The 24,771-nt window shown below is 46.6% G+C and overlaps 1 protein-coding gene across 2 annotated transcripts in view; it reads right to left on the bottom strand.

Moving 5' to 3' along the window:
• Positions 1-24,771, bottom strand: part of LOC121610298 (nuclear factor of activated T-cells, cytoplasmic 1-like) — a 55,950-nt gene that overhangs the window by 12,057 nt on the left and 19,122 nt on the right. For both annotated transcript variants that reach the window (XM_041942331.1, XM_041942332.1), the window contains exons 6-9: positions 23,738-23,878; positions 15,133-15,188; positions 13,059-13,191; positions 6,082-6,726 (exon numbers count right to left, since the gene is read on the bottom strand). In XM_041942331.1, coding sequence (XP_041798265.1) covers positions 6,082-6,726; positions 13,059-13,191; positions 15,133-15,188; positions 23,738-23,878 — 975 coding nt within the window. The remainder of the gene's footprint in view (positions 1-6,081; positions 6,727-13,058; positions 13,192-15,132; positions 15,189-23,737; positions 23,879-24,771) is intronic.

Here is a 24,771-nt window from a genome sequence, read left to right as displayed (position 1 = left end):
GTTTCAATGCCAGCAGGAAATATCATAGATTCGAGGCAAATTTATGGTTTCTGAGACTGTGCAGTTTTTGTGTTGTTTGCATCAATATCAATTGTCTCCACAGAGGAAGTGATTTACAGTAAATGCAGTAGTGGTGTGTTGTTTGCGAGGATTACAGGCTGTTCTTTTTAGAACAAACCTTTTGAAAATCTGATGCAGAAGCAGTGAATAAAATATAGCTTTAAATAAAAAAAAGCCATACAGTAGCAGATAGCAGGCTGCTTATATCACAGCTTCAACACAACCTTCGGCAAGGCCGAGATAATGACTTGTGGGAGAGAGAGACTCTCTCAGATCATCCTGTCAGAGCAGTCAACCACACTGACATTTGTCATATTATGATTCAGTAATGAGAGTGTCTGGCGTGAGGTGGTAGCTCCATGATCACAGATGTACACAGGAAGACTGCAGCCAAGCCACAGGCCCTGTCTGAGTCCTGACCCGCTGTGATCCGTGTGGCTCGGCGGCTTTGCAACGCGTGTTTCCTAAACCTCAGAATGTGAGCCACACAAACCGAGCCTCTAAACCGCTGTGTCAGGAGAAACTAAGAAATGCATGACGTATGGTGAACTGAAGGAGTATAGCTCTTATGGTGAATAGGCTTTAAGCTTGTGCTTGTACCTTGTCACCAGGTAATTCACTTCCATACAGAGCCCACATAGTTTGTCCACTTTTCACACAGCTTGGAATAATGGAAGAAAATAAGACACAAATCTTTGAAGTAGCAAACCTGCATCACACATCTCTGACGTTTGGGCAAAATAAACACTAAACCCACTCAAAGTCTCTCATCTAAATGTGTTCGCGTATCAGATCCCAGACACAAAAGAAACCCAATTTGTTTAGATAATTTAGCTGCAGTTTTTCAGCAGACACATTCTTTCTCAGTGACTGTGGATATTATGACGGAGCGACTGAAACCAGACCAGATCCTCTGGCTCTCACACACACAAGCATAAAAGCCAGGGTGCTGCGGTAATGAACGGATTGAATTCTTACAGATTCATCTTGCTGCATTTATCAAAACTAATAATATTCCCAATGGTTTTACAAAAGGCTAAAAATCAAAGCACTAATACAGTGACCCCATTGCCACTGTCATATGTAACCACTTAGATCCAATTATTTGCTAAACTGCAAGCAATCTTGGACAATGGCGTCTGTTATTGAGTGGGTTTCATAATATGTGTTGCAAAAAGAAAAAAAAAAATCTGATCACAACCAGGAATCTAAAGGCTCTCATGTTCAGCCAATGGGACAGAGATAAAAGAGACGTAAGAGGAAACAGAGGGTGCTAAGGTAATCCAGAGGACTTCGACTCAACTGCAAAGGTGTTCCTCTTCTGTTGCGAAGACACCATGGGATCCTCTGGGTTCCATCTCTGTACTTCCTTTGCAACTTTTAACACTTCAAATTGCAAACTAACGTTCTGTTGAAGCAGACTGTTATCTGCTTTACGAGCGTGACTTCAAGTTTCCGACTGCTACGGGGTATAAAGATTTCTTTTTTCACCACCAATTTTGGCTGTGCTCCTCTTTTCGAGGTTATATGACAGCGATTAACACGTTTATAAGATCAAGCAATAAGTTGGTGCCTTTTAGTAAAACTTTCGCAGCTAATTGATCAATTAATATCGCACCCAAGCTCCACCACAACCAGATCAATACACATCTTCACGTTTGCTACTGAGCGCACCCCATCAAGCACTCTGTGAGGTCTGTAATAAGAGCCATAGCTGCTCAGTTTGCATAGTAAAAGTAATGATTTTTGATCCAAATGAGAAGAAATTGAATCAAATATATCGCTGATCCCAAAAGTGCAGCTGTTGATCCATAGCTTAGGCTCAATGACTCTAAAAGGCCAGTCATAGAGCGCAGCCGCCTATTAATTTTTCCTATGACTATAAAACTTCTCCAGCAAACCAAACTTTTACTTATACTCCAGCATGTCAAGAGCTGCCAGGAAAACAGGATTTCTAATGTGAGAACGCACCAATGACCAACAATAGTGAGAAATCCACATCCTCTCTGTTGTCATGAATAATAAAAAAGCCATCACCCTTCTTCTTGCACCCGTCAATATCGCAGTGTGTAGAAGGCGACTGTTCTCTTAGCCGTCCACTTAACCACAAGCCAGCCTTTCTTTCCGTGCGCTATTAGCTGGAGCTTGACCTGCTCCCAAAAGGCCAGAGGGTGAGAGGTGGAGTGTTGTGAAAGCACAGGCTGTCACTGGCTCTTACAGTGAAGAGACACACACACACACACACACACACTCAAACACTCAAACACATACTAAACATACAGGAGCTTCTCCTGCTTTAGTGAGTCCCATTAGACACTTCAACCTCCACTTTAATGAACCCACCCCCACCCCCCTCCAAAATCCTCTCGCTTCTGACCCCCTCCGATCCCAGAGCCAGCCTTGCGGCGGCACTCCAATGTTAGCGACTCAGCATGTTTTCAGCGAGGTGCGGACGCGCTCTCAATCATCATTAGGGGTTTTGCGGAGTCCTGGGGTCTGGGCAACGTGCCAGGATGTGTAAAAGTTTCCATGAGGAAAGCCTCGAGTTGCCTTCAGAAGCTTCCGTGGTGGACGGAGATCCTCAGGAAGGTTAGAATGCCTTTTTTGTTGGCGGAGGGAGGGTGGGAGGAAAGGAGGGCCTACAACAATTCTGTTTCCAGTTTGAGAAAACAAGCCCAGTAGTTTCAAATGCACAAACTCTGAATTGAGGAGGAAACAATCACAAGGAAAACTACCCTGTAACACGAGGCAATCAGAGCACATATGTCAAATGTCAGAAATCGGCAGCGGCTGCGTTGCACTCTGTGTTTTTCTTATTTTGGGGAATAAGGGCCCTCTGTTTCCCAGAGAGGCAGCTGGTAGAAATCTGGGCCTCTGATTAGCACTAGTTCCTTTGCTGGGTGCTGCATTCAGCTGCATTTCATGATATCACCCATCACAGCAGCAGCTAATGAGACAGGACACACGGCAGCAGCCTCGCTGGAACAAACGTCTAGCCCAGCCTGCACACAAATCCTGCTGCACACACACACACAGTGCACAGCCACGCCAAAACACCTATGAACACCAGGAATAGGGGTCAAAGTGAAGGTTTTGCAATAAGTAATGTGGGCTAGATTTTCCCACATTAAAAAAAGTCTGTGTTTGTGTGTGTGGATGGACATGTGTGTCAGTGGTAGTTTGAGACAAGAGGGGTATGATGTCACCAGAACAGCTCCCTCAGACGTGTGACAAAGCATGCCATCATTTTAGCATTTCTTTTTTTGGCCTAATTAGCCCGGCTAACAAGGCTACCGTAAACGCTGCAGGCCGACTTTTTTCACCATTTCTATTGTCGTGCACGCTGATGTCATTGGACTGGTGTTTTTCTCACAGCCGTGTGCCTTGTAAAGTACAGATAGTGGGCTGTGAGTAAGTACGAAATGTCTGCAAACTCCGGTTTTATGTGAGCCCCACCACGCGTTGTTTACGACGGTGAGTCAACAATGCAGCGGGGCAGTCGTCCAGCTGCACGGGGTGTTTTCATCCTCCTCTCGCTTCCACTCTCCGAACCACGCTGATCCGCCGCTTCGTTCCAGGCACGGCAAGTGAGACTGAAGCAGGTGAGAGCCGACGCGCCGCTGAGTGAAAATGGCCGCTCCGACGCAGATCTGACTGCCAACTGGATTCTTCCCATAAAACCTTGCTGCAGACACCAGAATCAACGCCTCATGTCTGGAGCTGTAGTTAGTAAGCTTCTATCGCAGCAGAGGGAAGAGTTTAGCAGATTACAACGGAGACCGTGTACGGCAGTCAGGGGGGTTTACATCTCAGACTCCCTCCATACTAACCAAGCTCCTTGCGGTACAGTAGCTCACCGCTGATAAGTTGAGTGATTTCTCAGGGGCTGCGTAAAATTTGGGCCTGGCCAGCGAGACACATTTCCTCTGGCTGATGAGAGCCGGAGGCCTCAGCGCTCAAGCGTGGGAGGTGCTCCACTCTTGGGGAAGATCAAGTGTGCTCCTGCAGACTCCAAATCACTGGCCCCCAATTGCTGGGGAGGAACGCTACTCTACATGGCTGGCGTTAAATCACCGCTGCTGTGGTGAGGTCATCCGCTTGTCTTCCCTCTCTAATGGAGCGCTCAAGCTCGCTAACATACGGTGGTAATGCTTGCGGACGGGGAGCGGGACGCCCTGCGAGCTGCCTTCCGATCTTATTTATTTTAGCTTAGGGCTCATTTGAGGGGTTTGGGATAGGGCCGGGCCTGGGAGCAGGAGATGCCTTTGGAGTGTGCTGTTACCACCACACACTTACAAGGACTTCAGGAGTTCACCGCAGATGCTTGCACAGACGTTAGGTGATGCACAGCAGCTGCATATTGAGGTTTTTCAAGGGGCTGCCTCACTGTCCTTGGTCAATCAATACACATTCCTGCGCGTCCCTAATGCAACTGTAATCACTGGCTGAATACATTTGGCACCGGGTCGGGAGGAAGACCGAGCCTGCTAAAGTGACAGTGGATGGAGTAGTGGGGAGGATAAACAAGGTTACATGATTTCACCTTCGCACTGTTATGTACATTCGGTGTATCTTCATACTGTTGGTGTAAAAGGACCCCTTGCCAACCTTATTACAAAATGCAAAATAAAGCTAGAGTTTCACTTTATTCACTTAATGCTGAAATGAAAGCCTCTGCCTGCCATGGCTATTAAAAACAGTCCCGAAGAATTTCAAATGAGCAGTTTTGTTTCAAATTAGATTTCCAGAGCATCCGGCGCTGCTCAGAGAAAAGAAAAGAAAAGAAAAAAGGAAATGAAAAAGTTGGAAATCAGTTTATATATGTAGCTGATAACAGGCAGACATCCCTCCTGTCTCTGTATTGTCTGTTTATGAGGTGAGGACTAATGGGACTCATCAGGACTGACAGATATGCTGACAACCGCATTTCAACTCAATTACAGTTCCACAGCACAACTCCCCTGGTCTCCTCATGCCTATCACCCCTCTACTCCCAGAGCTGTTGAGTGAAATGCGCACACACACACACACACACACACACACACATGGACACGCATGCACCACACACACACACAAACACAAACACACACACTACACAGTTTACTGAACAAAAGGTACACAGGAAGGGTGATATTTCTGAGTTCAGTGTGGACTTGTCTTCCCCCCACCTCCATTAGGCTGCAGGGGGATTTTAACATTTCAACCTGGCACAGTGCCATTGATGTGTTCCATGAATATATGGAATAACAACACGCGGAGCCTCTGATAACACAGATAACAGGTTGGTGACCTGAGAGACATAATGTGGCATGGACACAGGAGGCAATAAACTGGGCCATATGGTCCCTTGGGTGTGACTGGTTTCATTGCCAGAGGGAGACCAGTGACCCCACAGCCTCCCCTGATGACGACAGCCGCATGGTGTCGACTCCACGGGGAAAAGACGGGAAAACAAAGCCTCGCCTCCTGCCTCCCGCCATCCCTCCCAGAAAGATGGGGGGAAAAATGGCTCAGTTCAGGAAACCCCTACCCATTGTTTTGCTTCCTTCATTAGTCGTTGTGTCAACAGTTTGGTTCGCTACGCGTGTGCCACTGTTTTTGTTCTGCTGCACCCCGGCTGACCTCGGCGCTCTGATGTTTTGACAGATTGTTTCAAAATCCCATCAAGGCAATCCACTGTTTTAAAGTAAAGCAGCCACTTGGACAACATAAGCCGGACGGCACGTTGCGCCAAAAGCAAATAAATCTGCCAAGTCTAAAATTACACAAATCTGACGTAAATCTGCCGCCACAATTTCATCAGGAAATACTGAGAGGTGCGGCAGGGTGTGGCTATGTGTGTGAGCTTGCAGATAAGCAAAAGGTGTTAAATAAATGTAATGTGCTACGTAAACAGCCACTTTTGGCATGACAGGGAGCTCATAAAGAGAAGCTTTCATCTAGAAAAACAAAATCCCTCGCATTATTCAAAAGATTATCAAATGGAAACAGTGCATGTACACCTTGTTTCTTGTAACTCACCATCATCTAGGTACATCTGGTCCAGTTCCTGGGGCTCCTGTTTGACGGTGATGGCCATTGAAGGGGGGCTGGCATCCTCAGGTAACAGGCTGGGTGAGCTGGCTGCCGCCTGAGCCTGACTGGGGCTGTAGGCCTGAACGAACGGGCTCTCCGCAGTCCCACCGGGAGTGGAAGGGTGGGATACCGGGGAGGATGAGGGACTGCTGTTGGCATAGATAGGGTGGTAAACATGCGGCCCGGGGCTGTTGAGGTGGTTGGGGCTGCCCTGGGAATGGAGCAACCCTAGGGAGGAGCTGTGGTCTGGCGATGCTGGGTGGGCGAGGCTGGGGCAGCCAGGGGTCTCCTGGATGGGGGGCACCAGGGGGCCTAGTGGCGCTGCATGGCCGGGGCTGTTGGGGATGCACTTGCTGTATGCGACGGGGGACAGGTCATGCAGCGTGGGGCTGGAGCTGGGGGACGTCGATGGCATGGCAGCATGGCGAGGTGGGCAGGGAGGGTAGCCACCAACCAGGCAGGCATCAGGATCGGCTACAGGCATGATGGGAGTCAGCCTGGGCTGGCTGTAATAGGGCTTTGAATGCATGGGCAGTCTCGCAGTCCCCAGAGAATCATATTCATCACTGGGTTCTGTCTTTATAATCGGCACTGGGGGGAAAAAAAGTAGAAAGAAAGGTGGAGATATTAAAAAACGTGCAGGGAATCCACGTGGCGCACTGAGTGCACGAGTGAGTCTGAGCAAAGCAGTGAGCAGGCACAATTGCGGCCGCGATACCCTCCATTATCCAAACAAACAACCACCAGTGGATATGGGCTCGGTGTCAACTTGGCTGAGCTCTCTAACAGAGAAACCCTCACGCCTCCCAACCGCCACCCCTCTTTACCACACCGTGAAAAAAAGCAAAAGAATAGGGGGGAAAGAAAAATGGATGAGTCATCAGTGTGGAAAGCCACAGCTGGCTCTAATCATGAATAAGACCTATTTTCTTTGGACTCTCCTCCAGCTCTGATATCCAATAAAAGACTACTTTAAAGCACTGGGCTTCTGCTGTTGCTGCTGCTGCTGCTGCTGCTCAAGAAGCTCGGGACCCCTTGGTTTCCTCCTCCGCTGTAGCAGTAATTGTTTCTCTCAGGACCAAAAGATAGAGGGAGAGAGGGGAGGAAAAAGGAGATGATTTGATTTTGATTAGGCCGCCTGAGCTCCTTAAGATGCTGTAGAGCTGCGCCTGTGGTTTCAGGAGCTTCAGGCCTCAGCTAATGCAGCGCAGCGCAGTGACCCCACTTGATCATCCTGCCTCCTCGCAGCTAATTTCTAATCCAGTGCAGACGGTCTGCACTGTTTCCTGATTAGTTCTGACTGACAGGTCTCACATGCTTCCAGTTCACTTATTGAAAACATCTTTCTATTAATTAAAAATTTCGAAACGGAGCTATATGGGCCTGGGTTGAGAGATGGAGGCCACATTAAAAAGCTCACTGGTGAGTTCTTATGTAAGTACACATGCACAGACTGCGCCAGCACAAAACTAATAGGCCAGTGTTAAGATACCCAGATGCATAGCAAAGGCTTCTGAGTCACAATGGGCACACTGTTTCTATTTCTACACATTGTTAAAATGTGTTAATGGGTGTGGTGAGCGTTTGATGCCAACCATTAAGAGTTTTTGGCTGAACTTGCTCCAAGTGACATTTACTCAAAGGCGAGCAGATGTCAATATGAATAAGATGTCTGTCTAAACTTTGTGTTTGCGCTTGTACACAATAGAACCTTTGACAGAGCAAAAGCAAAGGGTGCAGATGCAATGCATGAAGCGCTCGGTCTCATTTGAAAAGCAGGCTGTTTTTCAACGTCTTATTATTTTTGTGGGAGTTGGATTTGAAAGGACGTGAATCGCGCCTGCAGCCTCTGGGGCGCTGAGCTGCGATGTGGTGATAATGCAGAGCAGGGAGCGCATTTGCGTCAGCCCCGTCTGCTCTCAGAGCCCAGGGAGCAGGCCCGGTGGCTCGGGGAGCATCGTAAGGCGAGTCCCATGATGCGCGGGCCTCCTCTCCGCAGCCTGGGGAATAACAGGGCGTCAAACGGCGTACACTAAAGCCACAGCCACTTCCCTCAGCGATTCTCTCCCTCCTCGATGCCTTCTCTTCAGTGTGAATGGGTGGCAGGGTGCCACTGAGCCAAGAGTGTGATGTCAGAGTTGTCATGTGAACAAGTCATAATCTGATTTGATCATTTTTTTCGTTTTAGCTGAAATTTAAGAACTGGGTCTGTGAGTTGAAACATATGGTGACCTGTTAAATAAATCATTTATCATCAAGCTTGATGGATCCTGTCCGCTGATTTGTGTGCAGATACATGAGCGACAATACTTCTTTTACATTTTTTAAGGAAGTTGTGGTTTTGAGGTTGCACTTGAAATGTTCTAAAGGAAGTAAGAAGATGAGTTCGAACAGTGTAAACAAAGCATACTGACGACTGTTAATTCATACCGAAGAAAAGCAGAGCAATGAGAAAAGCAAATGGTCTACATGTTTGTGTTTGCGGCTTTATCTGGATGCCCTTCTTAAGATTAAACAAATCTTAGTCACAAGAGTTCCTGCCTGTGACTGTAACCAACACGAGAATTGAATTTAAGGAAACAGGATGGCTCAGCAGTAGCTCAGAAGCGAGGGGATGCTGTTGTCCTCTGCGGTCACACTTTGGGATCCTGCTGGATGAATGACAGGTGTATTTTTGAAAGAGGAGTTGGGCTTATTGCATCTCAAGGTATTCATTCCCAGTGAGGTAATTTGTCAACATTATTTTCCTGTATGCCTTTTGACTATGAGCAAGACTGGCAAAACAGGAAATCAAATCATGCTGGACTAATGGCCTTTCTTTAAAGTTCTTTAACCCCCCCCCCCCCCCCCCGAGCTTCTCCCTCCTCTGCCTCAGACACAAACAGCGCTCTCCCTCCGGATTGATCCATCTGTGCGTCTCCTTTCCACTTTGCATGTGCGCTGAGAAAACAGATTCACCAGGCGAGTCCCAGCTTCAGCTGGCTTTTATTTCCTCCCAACCTGTGGGTTATGGCCCACAGACAGTTGATGTTCTGCACATGGTTTTCTCTCCATCTCTGGCATTTTCCCCTCCGCTCGTATTAAAATGATCAGGCCTGATCTGGGTATTTTATTGAGCGCTCGTTTCCTCTGAGGGGAATGGGAGTCGAGACGTAGATGTGTGCTGTCTGTGCCTGTATTAGTGCATTTTATTAGGAAGGGCAAGCAAACACGGATTATCTAGATTTGTAAATTATCTTCCAAAGGAGACCCTCTCTACTTGTAGCCATCAGGCAAAGGGAATTTGGACATATAAGAGCTTCTCATTCTCATTTATGATGCTTTTTGGCTGGGATGCGAAATAATCAGGGATAGTGTTGTCGCAGAAATGCTGAACTCATCTTGTTCTAGCGGCATGAATCTCCAGTGACATTTAACATGGAGCAGGTGGTAGTTCATTAACTCAAAGGTACCTGGTGCACCACGTCCCACTGTGTAGGCAATCTGGTCACCCAGTGTACTGTGGGCCTTGGTGTACTGTAGGTGAGTCTGACAAAGCCCAAAGCTGTAGACATGACAGAAACAGTTCAGGCTTTGTCCGATTTTCGGAAAAAACATGACTGTGCAAATATTTACGAAAAAAAAAAAAAAGAACAATGTGTGGTTCATCAACTTTTCCTCTGTGTCACAGAACATGCTTCTGACTTTCCCCTCTCCAACTCCAACCACAAACCCACGCGGCAGGGGGAGTCGGCACCCGTTTGCGTTAAGAATAGAACTTGATATTACAGAGGAATCTCCAAACGGCCTGTAAAAATAAAGGGGTTCCGAGAAGTTCTTCGCTCCAGCTTCGGCCGCTGCCAGCACTTTTTTGGCGTTTGTTGTTTAATGTGGTTGGTGAAAAACTGTTTCTTATTTGAAGAGCAGCACGTCACGACCCCTTACTCACGCGAGAATGATTGGAAGGGAGCTCGGAAAAGGGAGGCTCATTCCAGGAGCCAGACAAGGACATCTGTACCGTTTCTACATGTCGACATCACAGACCGGCACTGCTGACGGCTCATCTCCACATCATGTGTCGTCTTGATGCAGCGGAGGCAGCTTTACCTAATATTCAATAACTCACGAGCAGCAAAAATGTCATATAATTGGCTTAACTGTTGTGTGCAGTATTTAACTTTAACACATTCTTTAAAATCAGGTGTTTGTGGAACACCAAGAGTAAACTTCTGAAGCCCAGCTGAAGGATTGCTTTGCTCACACAGACACTCAACCTACACGCTCCCTGCCATACTCCACAGTGCTAATGACAAATCACAAAGGGGGTGTTTCTGATTGGCTTGAATTCCTGTTTTAAATGGGCTGAGGCTTATCTTCATCAGTCAGCTGTAAGAGTGAGGACAGCTATGATTCCACGACAGACTGCAGCAGTTAATGTTAAAATTTCATGTTGGATGCAGGACATTAAAAATCCATTTACACGTCTGAAACTATACAGCGACATGATGTGTGTGATTGGAGCTGAGAGGCACGTACAGCACGTCAGTTTAGTTCTTCAACTGCAGGCATCGGTGTTCAGCAACAGTAGGTGACAACCGCATTTGCATCAGGCCGAAGAATAACAGGATGGTCACGTGACCCGAGTGGAAAATAAAAGTGGTTTTCACTAGCATCTGTGTCCCAGAGAGTGTTTGCTTCATCCTTCCGCTGTTTCAAACAAGTCAGGCTATTTTCGGGGTCGGGTTTGCCTTTTTATAGACGAGCAGACACCAGAGTGTGAAAGAAATGTTCTCTCTAAACAACGTCAGTGACCACAACTGTGCTTGAAGTGGGACAGCAGGCCGGAAGAGTCTTTTCATACAAGCGAGCGCAAAAGTGTTGACAGCAGCTCGTGTGTGTTTGCGCGCGTGTGTGTGTGGGTGTCCTCCTCCCCAGCCCACCCCGAGTACCTGGCCACAGTGTTGGTTGTTTCTCTCAGTGTTGACACACACACTGAAACCCTCAAAAAGCAAACAGCGGCTGGATTTCCTCATTCTTTGTTGCTGTATTGAAACCATGAATGTATTACAATCATCATTGGCACAGAGGGTCTGTTTACGCTGATTATAACCTTTATACGGCGTTCTTTATGAATGCGGCGAGCGCTGATTAGTCTCTAGGCCAGCTAGCATCATGGAGAAGAAATCAAAAACATACATTTTCGGCACTGCATTTCTATTTTTTCTGCATTTCTAATTACAGCTATGGTAGTTGAGCCCTGCAATTATACATTAGGCTATAATACAGCCTTCATGTATAGCAAGTTGCAGCTCTGCTTGTGACTGCACAGGCCCACATACGATATTGTAATATGACAACACATGTGCTCCCTCTTCGATTTAAACGCTGAATGTCGGTTTTCTAGAAACGTGCTATGTTGTGAGGTTTAATGTGCACCTTCAAAAGTGTGGTAAATCTCTAAATAGAACTCAATAGCTGGTGATTTATGGTCTCTTTGACTTTAACACTTGTTAGTTAATTATGCTCCTTTGAGCAGACACTGGCCCTGCCTGTGTGGTCCACACTGTACTTGTGGTTTACTTGGCAGCGAAAGAGAGAACACAACAAGTCATCTTTTAATTAGAGCAGTGTTTATGCTCAGGGAAATGACTTAGAGATGCATGGCGGAGGCTGAGAGGCCTCTATGTCTCATCATCTCTCTTTCTCGGTGGAAGTACAGCATATTGAAATGGATATGCTATATAAGGCCACAGTTTGTCTGCCCCACACTGGTCCAGTTACCCATGAAGCACTCGTTCATCGTACAATCAGGCATCTCCAAATAGGGTCCTGCTCCACTTTCTCTCAGAGTCTCATCCAAAATCCCAATCACTTGTATCTCCTGCGTCCATAAATACATCCGCTGATAATCTAAATGTCACATCTTATTAACAGCTGTAGACTCAGAGCACAAAGCATACCATCCCAGCCGCATTAGACCCATTAGACATAATCAATGAAAACAAGATACCAGCGTTTTGATCTAATGGATTTCACTGCTTATCATGAGAGGGAGGTGGGTCTTTAAATGGAGGGTTGCTGGTGGGAATCCCGACACCGGCTGGGACAATGTGTGGGGGGAATATGCGGCAGATGGAGCATCACTAAACCCGCCTTCATCAGCTATTGTTCAGGTGGCGGAAAAGCTGTTTAGTGCCTCACAAAAGGTACAAAACTCCCGCCTGCTTCAGTGAAGCTGCCCAACAGCCAACAGCAAAGGACTTTGGCTTCTTGTTTAGCGAGAAGAAGAGCAAACATGCTTAGTCAACTTTCTCTGGCTACATAAAGATAATAACAGCATTCTGGGCGGATGGTTGAAAGTGATACCGAAGCTGATATTTCACCTGTGGCCATAGTGAAAAGTCAATAGCTCACAATGTCATTTTGAGTGTGAACTCTTCTCTAAACTCTCAGCAATACATTCTCCAAATTCCAACGTGAAAGCCATCTATAAACACTGAGGCCAGGGACACATGATGAACACAGAGAGAGGTATTCCTGGGTTTTCAGGTTGCTACATGAATGACAGGGCAAAGCACTGCCTGGTGGATGCATGTGTGTGTGTGTGCGTATCTGTGAGCGCGTTGATGTGTTGGTGAAGCAGGAGGGCATTGTGTGAGGCGGGGTATGAAAGTCAGGTCACCAGGGGATTGACTCCTCTACATCAACAGTGCTCGGAGGCTCTGTCACTCAGCAGGTACACCTCATCGCTGGGGAACGCGCTCTCACTACAGAATAAACACACCTCACATCTTCTGCTCTTACTCACAGGTTGCGGCCAAGCGACAGACCAAAAGCTGCCCACAAATTTCAAATGGCACGTGCTAAACTAGTGGACGGGTGTCCTGGAGAATTTCGCTGGCAGTAAAAAGGTGGGAAATGTGTGATGCATGTATGATCATTACCATTAGGAGGCAGGTAGGTGAAGCGCTGGTACTGGCTCCTCTTCCTCTTGCCATTGCAGACATAGAAGTTAACCTGCACCGGGCTGGATATTCTCTGGTTCCTGTAGGGCGGGACCTCCACAACAATAGTGCTCTACAATACAAATAAGATACAATAAGATATTCCACATTTATGAGAGGAGACTGCCATAAAAAAAATAGTTGTATTTACTTATCGGATTTAATTTCATTTCACTCTCCAAATGTAACTGTGTCGTGTGACTTCCTGCAGCTTATCAATCAACAGCTATGTTTATTTTGCATCTGGCCTTCATTTAGCACAGCAGCTCCAACAGGCCGGACTGGGAACTGGTCTAAATGAGCTTGTGTGGACTGTGTAGGTGCAGTAGTGGAGCCCACGAGGTTGGTCCAGTGCCCGTGTTTGTCTCTGAGGAAAACCCCAGGGCTTTAGCTTTGTCTCTATACAGCGCGAGAGGAGGGAGGTGGCGGGCTTATTTGTTTGCACAGCCATGCCTCCCTGTGGAGAGGCTCGCATGTTGCCCCCCCCCCAGGCCACAACCTCTGCAAGTCTGGACGGATGTGTACTTTCGACTGCTTTCTTTCTGACAAGGGAACATGGAGAGAATTTGTCTGAGCGTTTGTGTCTAATTCATGGGATGGCTGTCAGCCTCGCGGGGGCCTGAGCAGGCCAGAATGGGGGAACTCAGGGAAACAGGTTTTTGTTGGTCATCACCGTGGATGGAGGGAGCCGTAGGGTGGGGCGAGGGGTCTGCATCCCCAGCCCCGGTCTGCCCTCCAGATGACGACAAAGAAAACCTGCAGGTGGCTGAGTGAGTGTGTGCACATGGCTTTCCCTCTCCGTCCTAACCAATGAAAGTTAGCACGCTCTGGATGGCAATAAAAACACAGTCAGCCAGGCCGGCTGGAGCAATTTAAGGTAGTCTGGAGGCAGCTGACATAAGAAGAAGGCCAGCGTTCTCTTGCTGTCTCTCTTTACTTGTTTGTTAGATCTACAAATAAACACACTGCTGTATTTGCCTTTCATCGACCTCGCCTCCCCACACCGCCGCCCCCGGCCGAGCCTTGCACGCCCGCTAATTTTCCAGCATGTGGGGCTCCAGCCATAGCGCATCAGGCAGCCCTACAGGCCAATTAGACACCAGAGTCCATATTTACCCTCCTGATGCAACCAAGTCATTTACCTGAGTGAAATAACAACAATAACGAGGACAAAAACACCCTCAAGTTGCAGCTTTTACATGCGTGTGGTTTATTTCAGAGCCTGTGCAAGCGTAAATTGCCTCGGTTAGTTTACACAAAAAGGGGGAAGGGGGGAAAGGGGGGGTGAGACGCCGCTGATGAAAGGCATCAGCAATTCAAAACATACTGTCATCAGGCACAAGCAAACAGGTTTTCACAGATCCTGTACTTGACTCTCCGCACTGAAAGCAGATCTGACGAACCTCAGTGAAATCTTAATTAACTCCAGAGCTCGACTAGCTTTCTGTGACACGAACAACGTCTGCTTCATTCCCTCTCCTGACGATCGCTTTCGCTCCGTTTTATATTAACACGATCTGAACGTGTGACTGAGCGTCAGTATTTTCTCATTATGGCTCTCATAAAAAAGCAGCAGGTAAAAGCAGGGGTGTAATCCGCTCTTGGCTGCGTGATCCCAGGCACAGACGAGGTGTTGAGGTCCAATTCACCACACCATAACACTCTGCTGTGAACTAAATGTCTGGCTATGCTGGGAGGGCTGTGGTGTGAGTGCGTGTGAGTGTGTGTGTGTGTGTGTGTGCGTGTTTCTGTGTGTTTTTGAGATGCAAAAACAATGCGACAGCCCCTGTTTACTCCGAGAGGGTACAGAGATTTTGTGAAAATTCCATTCAGGATTGCATGGGCTAATCATCATTGTCTATGTCGCAAATCGCAACGTCTTAGCAAAGGTTACATCATTACATGGGACAGATGAGGAGGAGACAGCGAGAGGAAAGGAGGAAGTGTCAAGGGAGGGTGGGACTGAAGGCAGCAGGAGCATTTGCAGTGAGTCGTGTTGGTGAGGTGCACTTACAGATTTGACAGAGTTCTTGTCAACTTTGGCTTCCGTCTCCCACAGATGATGCCCATCTATTGACAAAAGAATAAAATACAACGTTAAGCGTGGCTCATTATGAACTGCATTAGTATACAAACAAGACAGACTTTAAATGGAGGGTGGCCGTGCTCTGCAGATGATCCTCATATCAGTAAAGGAGAAGAGGTGTGTGCTCCTGGGGTGGGTTAGGGTATCATCATTATAAACAATTTATCAATTAGCCATTGCAGAACTGCCAAGCATTTAGGAAGTGAAAGTGAAAACCTTTAGTTTCTGGACTAAAAATGCTAAACAACACAAAGGGAAGATATTACTATAAGTTTTAGAGCATTATGGTGAGTATTTGGCTCAATTGCATGATATTTTATGCAATATTAAGTTACAAATGCAGCCTTAGGTCAGGTCAAGTTTGTTTAATCTTCCTCTGGGACTGCACACTATATTTTATTCATCTCAATTAAGTTATTTTGGCCCTTCCTTAAACCTTAATTAGATACTTTTTTCTCCCTTACTCTATTCTGAACTCTGCTCTGTGAAACGACAAAAAAAGCAGCTTTTGTTTGTTCTCTTTTTCCTGTCATCTCCATCTTGTTGTGGTAAGGAGGTTTCCCTCGCTGCCATGCAATAAAAGGCCCGTGAGCTACTGCAGCTGCTGAGAGCCTGCAGAAGCTCAGCTCGCATTCTTTAGGCTTTCTCTGTGATTTCATGCCACACCTTAGCGAGCAGACGCTCTGGGCTCTGCTAGGGCAATCAGCACCGACCACAGTGCCACTTTTTTTCTTTTTTTTTTCTTTTTTTTCAAAACCGATGACTCATTAGGGCTGTCAGAAATAGAAGTGACACAGAACAGCCTTTGTGTCAGTGGCACAGCATGCGAGGGAATAGCATGGGCACCGTGCTACTGTGTGTTAGCAGGGGAAGGTGGCAGCTGTGCCTTTATGGATACAGCAGTGCAGCCGCTGCTGAAACGCTGCGCTTTGCCTCTGGGACAGGAAGCCATCAGATAAGATAATCAAACTCAGTTTCCAAATAACTGATAGCAGAAGTCTAGCAGCTCTGGAAGATGTAAAACCCTTACTTTTTTCCAAAGCATGATGTTTTTCACATCATGCAGCGAGCGAAAGAATAAAGGATCCCAGTCACGGTTGGCTTATTATTGGTGAGCTGTGGTAGTGGGGGCGGGTGGTCAGCTTTATTATTCAGAGAGTGAACATCAGTAGATATCTCTTTCCAAAATGGCCATATTAAAACTGAGCGAAAGAGAAAAACAGACGGCGAACAGATCAGATAAGGATTTTCTATTTGAACTGGGGGAAATAAGAGTTGCATATGGAGAAATGGGCCTCGATGTAATGGAGATGATGTGGATGAGCGGGGAGCAGAAGCAGGCTGGCACACCGGGACTGCCACGGGGCACGGCAGCGATACTGTGCATGTGGCAGGCGATTGAGATGCTCAAAGGAACGAGGCACACGTAATGCTGTGAAGTGGCTAAGAGCATGGAAGGGCAATTAGAGTGAGCACAGACAGAGAGAAGGTCAGAGAGAGGGAGAGAGACAGAGACAAACAGAGATGAGCGTTCCTCATGTTACGTCTAGGGGAACCAAGAGGGAATCTCACCCGCCTCCGCTCTGGGAGACACTCCAAGAGGGAAACCTTAGACTACGACGTCAACCCCAGCCTCCACGAGTAAACATGTTTTTCAAACTTTTCTCCTTCTCCTTCCCTCCCTACCTTCCTCTTCGTCTTTTCTCTCACCTTTTCTCAGCCACTTTGTTCCACCAAACGTTTCAACGATTACTCCATCAGGCTTAGCAAACCTAAAACTGAGAGTGAACCGGGACGGGGGCCACATGTGGCATACCTTTGCGAGTCAGAGAGTGCTGTACGACTGATAACCACAGAACTTTCCATTCACTCCTTCTTCCCTGCAACATCTGCAAAATGCTTCTGTTCCCGACAACACCTCCTCCTTCGCGCAGCCTCCACCCACGCGCAATGCACACACGCAGATGCAGACACACGCACACACGGTATCCTCCACCTTTGCTCTGGCCTTCAACTTGAGCGGTCAGAGGGGGAGGCACGAAACAATACGCTTGCCTGGAGAAGTCTTGGTACAATCCCGTCATATTTTAACAGAGCAATGAATGGACGCACGCAAACAGAAATAGAAACACACACTTATTCTCTCATCTTGAAGGTAAACCAGCCATCCGCCTGTTGCTCTACATGACTCACTTGTGCAAATGGGATCCACAAAGACAAACACCGACACAGACAACCAGGACAACACGCTCATTCATCAGGCAATTAGAGCACATGTAGGGTGAGGCTTCTTGGAGTCATCGCTGCTTCAGCTCCCGACAGCACATAATGTTGTGAACGTGACAGCACGGCAACAGTGTTGCTGTTGGAGTAAACCTCACGCATACAAAGCCTCTCATTTGTTGTTGACTTTGGTTCATGATTAAGATGTAGAGACTGTGTCCTCCTCTTGGTGTACACTTGTTGGGACCATCAAAAGGCAAGCAACCACTGCAGATACCAACTATATACTTCTAACATGCATTGGGTTTAATATCTTGCACATTCCAGATAAGACTGTTTTTTTTTTTTTTTTACAAAGCCACAGATAGCTGAGTAATGACATTTTTGTCCTCACATTGACCTTCCAGGTTTTGGCTTTCCAGATGTGACTTTTCCTTCAAAAAAGTGTTGTGTGGTGCACAACAACCTCCACTGACCAAAGAAAGTTCTCTTCAGTATTTTTGAGAATGGAAAATATGATTCACGTGTTTAATTGCGGGGGTTGTCTTGTGAAACAACCCAGACGTATTTTGCAGCAATGTCTCTTTTCCAGAGATGAAGTTCAGGAGTATTTTTTACTCTCCTTCCTGTTTACATATGTCAAGGTTATTTTCCGTTTTAGTACCACTCCGCTTGTGCTGCTGCTGCCTGGCCTCAAAATGCTTCTGAAATTTTACACATATTTTCACAGCAATTATCTTGTTGTCCAATGAGCAGCAAAGGCAAAAAGGGCCGAACGGTTTCCCCCATGACTGATCGCAGAGGTGCAGCTGCTCTCCTCTCTGAAGCACCTGACCTCTGCCAATCCCAGGACTGGTGAAATTGGAGAAAGGTGGGTCTGCTTCAGATTGAGAGGCTTCCGTATAAATTATGACCTGAGGGTGGATTTCTGATGGTTTTATAGTCAGGAAGTGAGTTATTCGTGGTGTTTGACAGGCAAAGCGTGAGCTGACTTGACCTATAGGCGCAGGCTGAGGAGGACGGTCAGATCTGATCCTTTTATCAAGACTCCAGCTGTGTGGCATTGTGTCTGAAAATGATCTAAAGACAGAGAGGGGTGGTAGATCATCCCGACATTTACAGTTGTATAATAGGCCTGTTTGTCTACGGAGGGTCACAGCAAGACCCTTGCTTATGGACCCTCAAACCAAATGTAGGGTGAGTAGCGTTTCAAGGTATATCAGTATTCTTATTGATGGAGGGGATATTCCTTAAGATTTGCCCCATAATGGACAATGGAAGCAAATGTCTCTGTCTGAAATGAACCATCTGGTTATAACATGTTCATACGTGTCTGAAGAATGGGTGGAGGCCAGAGGACAATCTAGACATCTTTCTGTTTTGATAGTGATAAGCTCTAACGAATGACTTTGATGAACAGACGTGCCCAAAGCGGAGGCATTCCAGCATGGTGCACCAGCCTGTTGCTGATGCATCTTGACATCATAAAAGATATACGTTTTAATGAGCCGGAGGCTCTGTGGGCGAGAGGCAAACTTTCAGTTCTGTTTCACATAAGCCTCACCTTAAAGCAGGAGCCTATAGGTTTAACTCTGCGTCCTTGCAGATTAACACATTGAAAGTACAGGCTCAGCAGGCAGAAATTAATCTCATTACAGGCTGCAGTGACATCTCGCCCTTCAGTACTCTATGATTCACTCTTTGCTCATTAACTCCCTCAGGTACACCCCCAGACATGCTTCATTTTAAGGAGGGTGGCATGAGAGGCTAAGCCCTCGCAGCTGTGTTAGAGGGCTTCTCCAAGAACTACAATTATTATACATAATCATTGATTTTGGGGCAGTATACCATCCTAATTAGACAGGATACTGTAAGTCATACCTCTCTGATCTCTAGCCTGAAGCAGGGGTGGAGGTCGACCTCACACTGCCAGAGTGCCAAAACTATGAGCCAAGATTATGGAGGTTATCCTTGCCTGAAGCCAAAGGGCAGTCTAGACATTGTGCTAGAAGTACAATACATCGACCGATTTGTCTGGTGTTTAGACTTGCCCAAGGTAGAAGTGTTTAGCGGAGTATAAATAGCCTCTGAGTGAACTCAATCCCAGTCTGTAAGGCCTGCGCTCCTTGAATTATGAAGGTATGAGAACCCAAATACTTCAGCCTGTTGCTGAGGAGTTTCCACATGACAAGAGTAATAGCCTAGGGGTATTGTCGTGGACTACGCTGTCCTAATGTTACAGATTATACTGTAGCTCACAATTCTCTTAGTCTTGGCTGTGAGCTCGACCGGCCTGAAGCAGAGGTGGAGAAGCTGCAGCCCAAGCTGCGTGGTGCTGCCGAGCTCCAGGCAACGCTCCAATCCCACCAGATGTAAAAACTATCCAGCTCACCAGGGAATTCCCTTACCTCCCCTTTGAGTCAGAGTGTAGGCTTTCCCCAGCTCTCTCTCTCTCTCTCTCTGTTTGTCTGTCTGTCTGTCTGTCTGTCTCTCTATTTTCCCTGCCTCTAGCACTCATTCCATCCGCAGAAAGCGGGGCAAGCCAGAACACACACTGCAATAGGTGCGCCAGGTATGTCCTCCGACTCTCGTGCCAAAAGAGCGGTTTGGGCAAACCAAAACACTGGCACGACCGCAACGCACACAAATAATAAAATAACAGCAAAATCGAACCAAGCAGAACAATGCGAAAGAAGACGGAAAGTTTCATAAAAAGTCCACATTGCAGCTGCGTGAAGGCTACAACTCTCTGCGGCAGAAGAAAAAAAAAAGATTAAAAAGATTAAAAATACATGTCAACAGTAATTACCGTTAAAAGGAATGTTTACATTACAGCAGAAACAAAAATTTGGACTGAGGTTCTTGAGTCTATCATTATCTAGTTTCAGTCTGATTACTTTGCTCTCCCTGCTATGTGTGGTCTGTGACCGACGAAAAAAAAAAGCACAGCAGGAAAAGCAGTCGTATTGATTTCTTTTAGAAACTGACTCTACGCTTGGCATTCATGAACTAAACAAGAGTCAACGTCAGGGAAGGATGCGATCACTCCTATGCTCCGATGTCTCAGCGCGCAAGGTCACAAGAAGGATTTCTAAGGAAGTCCTGTCTTTTTCTGCCTCCCCTCTTCCTCCCCTCTTTATTCCTACCCTCTGAGGGTCTCGTCTTTTCCGTTTCCGCTCTACAGGGAATCCCTCGCGGATGACTCACTGAAAACACTTCCTACCGAACGCAAACAGGCCCGCGGGCTGGCAGCAACAGTGCGCACACACGTACACAACAACAAACACACCGGCGCATGCAGTGGATGTGCAGAGTTTGCATCAGTTATCCTGTGGGTGACGGAGGGGAGGACGCGCCATTTGAAAAGTGAACGTAATTATTTTTCACGGCGCGTTAAGGTCTCCCGCAGTGGCAACGGCTATAAGCTCTGCTCATTTGATACGGAGGACATCTCAGGGGGTGCAGACAGACAATCCAAACAATACAGAGAGGAGGAGAGGAAGATTAAAGTGGCAGCGAGAGACAGACAGAGGGAAGCTATGATTTAACAGTATAATAGGTTGAAAAAATTAAAATAGTTAATTAATAATTAAAAATTAAAGCATATGCTCTCACTAGCAATACTAATATAAGGCAGATTTATGAAGTAGATCATGTTTTTTGACTTTAGAGGTACTCAACTTTCTACTTTACTTCATGTTTATTGAATTGAGTACTCATTTTGTCCCTTTTCAGATAATGGCCACGGTCCCTAAAACAAGTGTAAACTTAAGTGGTGACACGGAGCACCAGTGTCATTGACTTGCCAAGGACTAGTGGATGCTTCTGGTGTCTCCGTTCTCAAACGTAACCAGAAACTGTTAATGGGACAATCGCTCAAATATCGATGTCACCCATTATTTAAGAGTTCAGTAATGAATTGTAATCTGCAGGCAATTCCAAAACAGGCATCTGGGTATGTTTACGCTAAAAGCAGCAACGTTGTAGACTTTGCAAAAGAAAATGGAAACGGTTGAAGAAATACATGTATTTATGATTTACAGCTGTCTCATTTGTGCTAATAGGCTTTTGTGCTGTGTGTGATCTCCCTCTGACTCAACTTGGATGAGCTGGACTGTGTATAATTATTCACACAAGTTGGATTGCGACACTCAAAAACCGTCTGTTGCTCCTCAGGATTTGTGGAATTTTCTGGAAGGTGTTTATTGGAGTCAATTTTGGAAAGTGAGCAGCCGTCCTGACCTTTGATGGCAGCGACAGTAATGGCTGTCACCACAGTGGCAAAAGCGGTGATTGGTGTCGTGCTGTACAAAGAGCTCGGCTGTACATACGCATGTGTGTGCCCCACTGTGTGTGTGCGAGCACATGTCTGCGAGTGGTAATTATTGCGGTGGGATGCTCTGTATTTCATGGGTGCATTTAGTCATGAACTTTTCCAGAGGAAAATAAAACCAAAGTTATAGAATAAATCTGTAATATAATTATAATTTTATTGGTTTCTTTTTTTTCCTCATCCCAGTTTGGGCCTTCTAAATCAACAATCAGAGAAATTGTAAGTCTGAGAACCTTCATGAAACAGCAGGATTCTATGATTAAAATGCCAAAATACAATATTTTGCAGTGTATTTGGGACATGAGTACTTTTCCACACTCATACTTGCTCATAGATAGTTGCCATTAGTGAGTGATGTATGTGTTCCTGTGTGTGCATGTGTGTGTGGAGTGTGCGGGTCTGTCTGTAATGGGCTTTTTGACTTAGGAGACCCTGGAAGTGGTGGGTCATTAAAGTTTACATAAAAGCAGACTAAGTAGTAGACAGACAACCTCTCTTTCGATCTCTCTCTCTCTCTCTCTCTCTCGCGCTCTCTTCTTCTCGACACCACAGAGACGGAAAACAAACCGCTGAAATGTCGATGGCAGGCACGAGCGCGGGGATCCCGCTAGCGCGGAGCTCCACGCCGGCTAATGTCTTTAACGGGTATCCAGGAGAGAGGTAAGAAGAATTGAGAATGAGGGAATGAAACGAGAGAAAAGGAGGAAATAGAGAACCCAAGGTAGACGGAGAGGAAGGGGTGAAGAAAAGGGAAATTCAACCTAGAAGGGGTCGTGAGTGTCCAATTTCAGGGAGCGGAGAGGTGAAGGTGTTGTGCATGTATGGGCTTTCCTCTCCAGGGGATCCCCCTCCGTGACTAAGTAAAGCCAGGAGGAGGGGGGTCCCCATATTACCAAGTTCATCCTCCTCCCCTCACCCCACCTGAGCCTAACCCCGAAGAGAACTCACAGGGGACACGAGCGTAGAGAACAGTAAGACATCCTTTGGCCTTTTCTTTTACCTTGTCTTCGTTTTCAATCAATTTTTAATAACATTTTATACATTTTGGGGGGCAGCGAGCAATGACTCAAGCCTCTACTCTCCCTCCCAGCAATGAGACTCAAGTTTGAGTGAGCGCTGCTGTGGCAGTGATGAAGGGTTCAAGTATTTTCTACTGATTCAGACTATGAATTCAGCACCGGCTGATCCACAAAGGACTGTCGGTGCATTTAAGCACAAACAGCTGACAAGGAAATTATTTAAATTTGATTTGGGAGAAGTGGGAAGCGGTTTTGTTTTCAACCGTACAGGCTACACTGTTTATTTAAGAGTGGCGTTTTTTGGATTTTACCACAGCTCTGTCATCCATCCTGCCTTGTTGCTCATCGTTCGCAGCGACATCGTGTTTCAGCAGAGGTATCGCGGAGCTTGACCTTGATTCAGTGGGTGCAATCACGGAAATGACCACTCGCAAACTTGATCAGTGGTCTTTTTACCACTGCTCCCTCCCACACAGGGAGGAAACGGCGAAAAAGCTGGACAACAACAAATAAAGGGAAACGGCCTCTTCGCCGTGACTCAGTGACATGCAGCTTGGGTGAGTGTCTGCTGGAATGGGTGGGAGAGGGAGCCACAGCGGTGAAAGTAAGCGAGAGGGTTAAATGGTAAAAGCGAAGGAGCGAAGGGGGGAGAGGCAGCGAGGGAAAGTGAGAGAGAGAGAGAGACGTTGCACATGCCCTGGTTGTGATTCATTCCTTAACTTGTGGCGAGCACCAGTGAACAGGCAATGGAAACTTCAGCAAATGTAAATACGCTTTGGTTAAAAATATAGTGGCTTAATGCACACCACATGTGGCTCTCTGGCATGGCCTGCTCTATTTTGACGGGAGGAGAGACTGAGGAAACGCGACGGAGGCGGAGAGGGAGAGAGCCGTTTGAAAGAGATATTAAGAGGGGAAATTGAGAGGCAGTAAACATGGTCCGGCGACGGCAGCTTACCCTGCGCCTTCTCCACAAACACCACCTTGGAGTCAGGGAGGAAGTTGAGGCCAGACAGGAGCATCATTTTGCCCCCGGTGGCAGGGTAGCTATCCATGCTCTGCTTCTCCACCAAGGGAAGCTCCTGAGCCGAGCGCTGGGCTGTTGGAGGGAGACGCACACACATTTCAATGCAGTGTGTGAGCCCACATGAGCTCACTGGCGGAGCTCCATCAGCTCCAAGAAGCACGAGCCCAGCACACAGCCAGTAAAACAGCAGTTGTTGGTTAGGGAAACAGGCTTATCAACTTTATTATAATGATTTCATGACCCCTAGCTAAGAGGTTTTCAGCCAACAGCTGCTCCTTAAATGACACCGAAGAAGGCGGTCAACTGATCAAAACAATATTTTCATGGTCAGGTCCTTAGTCATTATTTTCCATCAAGTAGCTCACAGCCAACCACCTGTCTTTGCTTTCTATAAACGTGGCTAGCTAGTCACCTTTAGCCTTCTGGGATTCAGTGACCAGATTTACAGCCAGAAACACTTATATTTATTATGACATAGCTATGCATTTCACCCATTAGCCCATTGCATAGTTCTGGAATAGAAGCTCCCTAAAATAAAGCACTGAAGAAATCACTTAAAAAAAACTTTTTCTGGAATGATGAACCAACTCGGATTAACATCCACCATAAACTATAACGCCAGCTCTGTCTCACCATCTAACTTTAATTGGCTTCGTTGGTTGCAAATAACATCACACCTATATACACAGATGAATAACAAAGAAACAGAGGTTTCTTTCAATGGGCTCACTCGGCCATGCCAAAACCAGGGCTGGCAAATGACCTTTGTGGAACCTGTGCTAATGGGGTAGTCCTACCACAATAACTTGTGCATTCAGTCATAAAATGGGAATTGAGATAGATAACACGTGTGTCTGGCATCATATACAATGCATCCATTGCACTGGCAAATAGCTTTGATCATATAAAGCTTATTGGGTGCAGGGGCACTGGATTTGCTCCAGCAGGTAATAAAATAGCAGCTC

This window comes from Chelmon rostratus, chromosome 8 (genome assembly GCF_017976325.1).
Source record: "Chelmon rostratus isolate fCheRos1 chromosome 8, fCheRos1.pri, whole genome shotgun sequence".
Classification (NCBI taxonomy): domain Eukaryota; kingdom Metazoa; phylum Chordata; class Actinopteri; order Chaetodontiformes; family Chaetodontidae; genus Chelmon; species Chelmon rostratus.
The sequence above is the reverse complement of the archived record's forward strand: the minus strand, read 5'-3'. Positions and strand labels throughout refer to the sequence as shown.